At 39.4% G+C, this 7,907-nt stretch overlaps 1 protein-coding gene across 2 annotated transcripts; it reads right to left on the bottom strand.

Moving 5' to 3' along the window:
• Positions 1-337: 337 nt before the first annotated feature.
• LOC129720500 (holocytochrome c-type synthase) lies at positions 338-1,660 on the bottom strand. Of its 2 annotated transcripts, XM_055671988.1 has the most exons (4): positions 1,553-1,639; positions 1,453-1,486; positions 1,109-1,366; positions 338-1,054 (listed from the first exon to the last, which is right to left on the bottom strand). In XM_055671988.1, the coding sequence occupies exons 3-4, from the start codon at positions 1,346-1,348 to the stop codon at positions 461-463; spliced, it is 834 nt and encodes a 277-aa protein (XP_055527963.1). In that variant the 5' UTR covers positions 1,349-1,366; positions 1,453-1,486; positions 1,553-1,639; the 3' UTR covers positions 338-460. The 2 variants fall into 2 exon arrangements, with proteins under 2 accessions (XP_055527963.1, XP_055527960.1); XM_055671985.1 differs by having other exon boundaries at positions 1,453-1,660.
• Between the last annotated feature and the right edge of the window lie 6,247 nt (positions 1,661-7,907).

Genomic DNA, 7,907 nt, shown 5'->3' with positions numbered 1-7,907 from the left:
TGCCAAAACCTCGAAATTCTGAAAAGAAATGACTGATATATAAGCGCTCAAAACCTGACCACTTTTCCCTGGTTTTCCCCGGTTGAATTACTAGATTTTCAAATTCAGGTGCCTAACTTCGATATAGACGTTAGTCCAACGTCAAAAATATCAATTAAAAACAGATTTTCAAAAATGATGTTTGAAAGTGATTTCCTATATTTTAACCGTCAACTTTCTGTTGAGGTTTCAGCATTTTTATACGAGGTGCGCAGAATTAGGAGCCGCTCACATTTTGACGCCTTACGGTATTTGCATTTGGGTATGGTGATCGACTACGGAAAGGGAAACCAACCGCTTGAACGGTTCAGAACTTTTGTCTATTGGCATAATCTTTCGGCTATCGATAGGATTTCAACTCGTCAGTGTAGTAGCTCTTTTCTATTTGGTATAATATGAACTCATGCGGTTCCGGTGTACTCTAGTTAGACAGTTCTTTCACCTTACCTTCAAGCTCAAACTTCCATCGCATGTAAGCCACCTTCATCCGGTCCCAAACGTTCTCTGGCGAATCCATCGCGGGTCTCACATCCAGCAGCGCAAACTTGTATTTGTCGTCTACAACGCCGCCATCGTAATAGTCAATAATGTAACGGACATCTTTTCCGCAGCGGTCCACAATCCAATCGTGTCTATCGAACGGCAGCTCGTAACCCATCCAGCTCCGGATTCGTGCCCGCGGACTATACTCTGTAGCTTTGCCACCAAAACTCTTCAACTTAGGATTGCCACATTCTCGAGCATGCAGCGCTTCCCATTTAAGTACCTCTTGCCAGGCTTGCTCGTTATTAGCATTGTGGATTCTAATGATATCGTCCATATCCTTCGGTTGAATGTCGTCCTTTTGCCAACGCCAACCCTTGCGGAGCATAGCATTCCAAAACATCTGTTGGCTGGGGTACACCCAGAACTCCTGCCGACCGTCCTCGGTGACTTTCGGAATTGACGACACTTGCCTATCTTTGGGCAAAGGAAATGGCTGATCTGGAGCAGGATTTTGATTCATCGGAGGCATCTGCAAAATTTCTTCTATTATTCACCGAACCATTATTCTTTTATACGTACTTACCATATTTAGCGGATTGATATCAGAATTATCCTGTATGACAGGACATTCGGATACCAGCACAGGTTTTTCACTTTTAGCGGGCAGCTTGTTATGCATTGGACATTCTGGTGGTGGATTTGAGTAGCCGGTATTCATTCTTCCTTCTGGGTCAATAGGCGGATGCCGCTTAGGTAGAGCTCCAGCTTCGGCATGTACTATATTGGATGCCATAAGCTCAGCGGCCGATATGGTATTTCCCATCTCTGTATCGTTTCGATCCTGTAACAGGACATCAAGTTACATAATTTTAGTTAGAATTAGAACGTTTTCCTCTAGATAAAATGCTATGAAGAGAAGACTCTTACCTGATACTAGGATCCAGGTGACTACAGAATTATGCTGTTTTTTTTTCGTGGAATTCGTCAATTCAGAAACAATATCAATTAAGGAGAGTGAGAAATTTACCTGGACTCAAACGTTTCTGATATTTATGTCCGCCATGCTTTTGACATATACAGAGCTTATGTGATGGCAGGGATTCCAGATGTGCAGATTTGTTTGCAAATCGTGCTTTGTGCTCATCGTGCTCATGCGAAGAAATCCATAAAGCAAGGAATTTCAATTAAAAAATAAGTTCCTTCTAGTTTATACATTCTTAAATCGTGAGTAAATTTCTGCTTATTTGGGCCTGAGTAAGTTTATTGTTTTCGGGTTTCGAGCTTCGAGTATACTTTTCTTCTTTTTGTTCAATTGCACTTCTATTTCAAAATCTGCTACCTCTGCTAATGACATTTTTGCTTACTTTTGACAATTTCAAACATTGTTGCCAGCACTAAGAATAGTAGCCCTCTATATTTGAAAACACACATTATTCAAAGGACAGTCAATAAATCTTTTCTTACCTGATACAGACATAAATGTGTCAGAGGTTATTAATTACATACATACTAAAGACATACGTGCAACTGATGAGAAAATCCTCAAAAAGTCATGGTTCATGATAAACTACTCCAAAGGTTCCTGCCTTAGGAAAAAATCCTGTTTGAGTAGTTTATAGGCAGATGCCAACTGTCAAAATTTCGATGAGAATGAGTTTACAGATTTCTTATGTGAGAAGATATTTTTTCGTTGAGCGTGAAGACATGTAAAAAACGGCCTGGCGTCTCTGTATGATCGACCTTACTAAGCTCAAAATCACTGAAAAGTGCCCTTTCTGGCACAAATAGAAAACGATCCCAAATTAAGCTCAGATTCGCCTAAAAGTGCTTCCTGAGGCCAGAAAAGACCGAAATAGAAAACGATCTCAAATTGAGCTCAGAATCGCCGAAAGTGCTTCCTGAGGCCAGAAAAGACCAAAATAAAATTTGATCACAAATTGAGCTCAGAATCGCCGAAAATGCTTCCAAAGGCCAGAAATGACCGAAAAAGAAAATGATCCCAAATTGAACTCAGCATTGCGAAAAATGCTTCTAAAGACCAAAATAGAAAATGATTCCAAATTGAGCTTAGAATCCTCGAAAAGTGCTTTCTACGACCAGAAGAAGCCAAAATAGGAAATGATCCCAAATTAAACTCAAAATTGCCAAAAAATGCTTCTAAAGGCTAGAAAAACCCAAAATAGGAAATGATCCCAAATTGAGCTCAGAATCGTCGAAAAGTGCTTCCTAAGGCCAGGAAAGACCAAAAAGGAGATGATCCCAAATAAAAATAAAAATACCGAAATAAAAATTGATACTAAATTGAGCTCAGAATTGCTCGAAAATGCTTTTAAAAGCCTGAAAAGGCCAGAATAGAAAATTATCCCGAATAGAGCTCAGAATCGTGGAAAAGTGGATCCTAAGACCAGAAAAGACCAAAAACGGAAATGATCCCAAATTGAGTTCAGAATCGCCGAAAAATGTTTCCAAAGGCCAGAAATGACCGAAATAGAAAATGATCCCTAATTGAGCTCAGAATCGCCGAAAAGTGCTTCCCAAGGCCAGAAAAGGTCAGAATAGAAAATGATCCCGAATTGAGCTCAGAATCGTGGAAAAGTGGATTCTAAGACCAGAAAAGACCAAAAACGGAAATGATCCCAAATTGAGCTAAGAATCGCCGAAAAATGCTTCCAAAGGCCAGAAATGACCGAAATAGAAAATGATCCCAAATTGAGCTCAGAATCGCCGAAAAATGTTTCCAAAGGCCAGAAAGGACCGAAATAGAAAATGATCCCAAATTGAGCTCAGAATCGCCGAAAAATGCTTCCAAATGCCAGAAATGACCGAAATAGAAAATGATCCCTAATTGAGCTCAGAATCGCCGAAAAGTGCTTCCCAAGGCCAGAAAAGGCCAGAATAGAAAATGATCCCGAATTAAGCTCAGAATCGTGGAAAAGTGGATCCTAAGACCAGAAAAGACCAAAAACGGAAATGATCCCTAATTGAGTTCAGAATCGCCGAAAAATGCTCGCAAAGGCCAGAAATGACCGAAATAGAAAATGATCCCAAATTGAGCTCAGAATCGCCGAAAAACGCTTCCGGAGGCCAGAGAAGGTCAGAATAGAAAATGATCCCAAATTGAGCTCAGAATCGCCGAAAATTGCTTCCTGAGGCCAGGAAAGACCAAAAAAGGAAATGATCCAAAATTGATCTCAGAATTGCCGAAAAATGCTTCTAAAGGCCAGAAATTGCTCAAATAGAAAATGATTCCAAATCGAACTAACAATCTTCGAAAAGTGCTTCTCAAGGCCAGAAAATGCCAAAATAGAAAATGATCCCAAATTAAGCTCAGAATCGTCGAAAAGTGCTTCCAAAGGCCAGAAATGACCAAAAAAGGAAATGATCCCAAATTGAGCACAGAATCGCCGAAAATTGCTTCCAAATGCCAGAAATGACCGAAATAGAAAATGATCCCAAATTAAGCTCAGAATCGCCGAAAAGTGCTTCCCAAGGCCAGAAATGACCGAAATAGAAAATGATCCCAAATTGAGCTCAGAATCGCCGAAAGGTGCTTCCCAAGGCCAGAAATGACCGAAATAGAAAATGATCCCAAATTGAGCTCAGATTCGTCGAAAAGTGCTTCCTGAGGCCAGGAAAGACCAAAAAAGGAAATGATCCAAAATTGATCTCAGAATTGCCGAAAAATGCTTCTAAAGGCCAGAAATTGCTCAAATAGAAAATGATTCCAAATCGAACTAACAATCTTCGAAAAGTGCTTCCCAAGGCCAGAAAATGCCAAAATAGAAAATGATCCCAAATTAAGCTCAGAATCGTCGAAAAGTGCTTCCCAAGACCAGAAATGACCGAAAAAGGAAATGATCCCAAATTGAGCTCAGAATCGCCGAAAATTGCTCCCAAATGCCAGAAATGACCGAAATAGAAAATGATCCCAAATTGAGCTCAGAATCGCCGAAAAGTGCTTACCAAGGCCAGAAAGGACCGAAATAGAAAATGATCCCAAATTGAGCTCAGATTCGTCGAAAAGTGCTTCCTGAGGCCAGGAAAGACCAAAAAAGGAAATGATCCAAAATTGATCTCAGAATTGCCGAAAAATGCTTCTAAAGGCCAGAAATTGCTCAAATAGAAAATGATTCCAAATCGAACTAACAATCTTCGAAAAGTGCTTCCCAAGGCCAGAAAATGCCAAAATAGAAAATGATCCCAAATTTAGCTTAGAATCGTCGAAAAGTGCTTCCCAAGGCCAGAAATGACCAAAAAAGGAAATGATCCCAAATTAAGCTCAGAATTGCCGAAAAACGCTTCTAAAGGCCAGAAGAGGTCAAAATTGAAAATGATCCCAAATTGAGCTCAGATTCGTCGAAAAGTGCTTCTTAAGGCCAGAAAAGACCAAAATAGGAAATGATCCCAAATTGAGCTCAGAATTGCCGAAAAACGCTTCTAAAGGCCAGAAGAGGTCAAAATTGAAAATGATCTCAAATTGAGCACAAATTCGTCGAAAATTGCTTCCTGAGGCCAGGAAAGACCAAAAAAGGAAATGATCTCAAATTGAGCTCAGAATCGCCGAAAACTACTTCTAACGACCTGAAAAAGACCAAAATAGAAAATAATCCCAATTTGGGCTCTGAATCGCCGAAAAAAGACCAAAATAGAATGATCCTAAACTGAGCTCAGAATCGCCGAAAAGTGCTTCCTAAGGCCAGAAAAAGCCAAAATAGAAAATGATCCCGAATTGGACTCAGAATCGCCGAAAAGTGCTTCGAGCCGGTTATACACAGCGCTACGGTTCTTCTTGAAACTAACAGCCTTTCCCGAGCCAGGCCTCGAACATACGATGACTGGCTTGTTAGGCATCGTACCTCGAAACCAACTGGGAGATATATCCGTATATAGCTTCACCTAATTATTTTCACCAAAGCTGAAAAAATGGCTGCCCAAGCATTTTAGAACTGACAGCCTGTCAAGTAGGATTGTTTTCAAATAAAAAATATCGTTGAGAATCAAATCCAGTTTGCTAGCTTGATTGACAAAGACTTTATCAATTTCAATTCTATGGGCCAAGTAGGGAGTCAACAAGGGGTGTAAATCCGCAAATGGGACTCGACGGTATAAAATCACAGACAAACATATTGGCATGATGTAAATTCAACGATTCAAACTGATATACAATCTGTACTCCACTATCAGCTGCTGTTTGTTGTTTTATATATCATGTGATTTCTTGGATTTAAGCCTGAAACGGCTGTCGCTTATCAGTCGAACAAAGAAAAGATGGATTTTCAAGTGCTTTTGGTGATTATTTGGCACGGCTACATAACATTAGCGGACAGTGAGTGATGTGCACGTTACTCCTGCGATAATGTAGACGTGGTCGTTTTTAAAATTAATCCTCCAAACTTTAGTGTATGCGATAACATTGCTTCTCTCTACTCCGCACTGGAATAAGCACATGTAAACAAATTAGGAACCGATAAGAGTCGGGGTTTTCAGCCTGTAAACCAACGAGAAATTGAAATTGTTTGTGCTCCAGATAAAGAGGTGGAGTGAATGATTTCCCTGTCCGTGTGCCGTACACGACGAACAAATCCATTGGAATCACCCAGCGCAGTAGTTCAAATCACGCTCTGGCTCACGTTTTTGTAAATATCCTTCGTTCGGCTAGCACGGGGATGTTTGTTTAGTCAACATTTTGCGGTTCACCAGTTGCACATGCAAACGTGCGATGTCTGGGTTTGTTCCGCTCGCTGCATATCGCCGAGTGTGCGTTTTACGTCGTTAGGTGTAGACGGTTCTGAATGACGGAACACCCAAAGGGTTGTTGATCTAATTTCCGTTACACTTAGAAAAAATTTGTTCAATTTTTATCCTTTCTCAACACACAAGGAAATGATGGCTATTGTTGCAAATGGCTCAAAAGTTGTCTACCTTCCGATCAGTACCAATTAATACGGTTGGAAAGTAACCAATTTTTACATTTTATCGAAATTACTTTTCTCACAAACAGACTCAAATCAATACCATCTTTTTTTCGTCGTCCGTATCCACACTGAAAATATTTCGCACACCATATACTAAGGTGCTGTTTACACTCGAAAATCAATAACTGTGTTCCATACACATTGGCAATGCAATCCACTTGAATTGCAGGTGTTTTATTGCCCATATTCTAAGTGACTGTTTGTTGATTTTGGTATGTACGACATCAAGTAATGAAATGGATCGCCATTAAATTTTGTGGTGTATGTTTGAGTATTTGGAATTGGAGTGTGAATTACCCTGTTTTTTCTGTGTAGGCATCAAAGTTTCATTTAGTCAAAGTAGACTAACAACATGACCAATACAATGTAGATGTTGTTGCGATACTGAACCGTAAGCATTGTGTTGCTTGAATTAGGGAAGGGACATTATCTCAAACATTTACAGAGATTTAAAAGATAGGGCGAAAGCTACAGAACATTAGGGTGCGATTTTTTCGAAATGATTACCGAAAAACAACTTAAGCTATTAACCTAATCTTTTAAAAAAAGTAAGTTGTTAAGAAAGAAAATCCCATAAGGAACTGTCAAAAAGTTATTTACAAAATCAATGCAGCTTTTCTCGAATAGGAACGTGACAAATGCAGGGCTGCGCAGGTACACTGCCTTCAAAAACAACTCAAACAGTGATTTTATTCAGAGTGTGGTACCATTCGAGTAGTTCATTTTGTACCAACTTTTTTGGAAGATTTCTTCCTGATTCCTTCCTGAATTTCTTCCTGATGTCTTATGTATGTGCTTCGCCCATGTATCAACTGTCATCCAAGCGATTTAGAGCGATTTTTAGTCTTCATTTAAAAATCGAAGGACAAAATATTAAAAAATCACGTTTTGCTCAGAAAGTTACAGCTGATATATTAAAATCAGAAATCCGTAAATAGCTAAACAACCCAATTGACGTATGCGGAGGTTCTCAGTAGTGGTTTCGCTTGGTTGAACTTTGAGTAACCCATTTTTTAGCTGTCCAGGATGTGTTTTGTCTTCCAAGTCAAATTTTTCACTGTTTTTCACTTACTGAAATCCCATTTCAAAACCAAGCAAACCATTTTCTGCTCGTTAGCAAAGCTAGAGAATGTTCACTATGACTATCAACGGCACTTCTCAACATGTGGAAATAATTAGGTAACACTCTCCACAAAAACAATTGTTTAGGCACAAATGTCGACATGTTTGATAACGCAAAACAAAATGTTATGAACACATGAGAGAAATATCATATGGGTCATTCCATACGAAGTGATCACGAAAAAGCACAAACTTGGACACGACCATCACAGATTTTACGGATTTTACAACTTTTTTCGTAAAAACGAAATTTACAACTTTTTTCGTAAAAATGTTATATCTCGA

The sequence above is a fragment of the Wyeomyia smithii genome, chromosome 1 (assembly GCF_029784165.1).
Source record: "Wyeomyia smithii strain HCP4-BCI-WySm-NY-G18 chromosome 1, ASM2978416v1, whole genome shotgun sequence".
Lineage (NCBI taxonomy): Eukaryota > Metazoa > Arthropoda > Insecta > Diptera > Culicidae > Wyeomyia > Wyeomyia smithii.
This window is presented reverse-complemented; position numbering and strand designations above follow the sequence as displayed.

Bases quoted from the DNA above. Each gene is read 5' to 3' on its own strand.
- LOC129720500 (XM_055671985.1), bottom strand. From the start codon at position 1,348: ATGGGAAATACCATATCGGCCGCTGAGCTTATGGCATCCAATATAGTA. The intron at 1,055-1,108 runs GTAAGTACGTAT...GAAATTTTGCAG, and splicing joins ATATCAATCCGCTAAATATG to ATGCCTCCGATGAATCAAAA.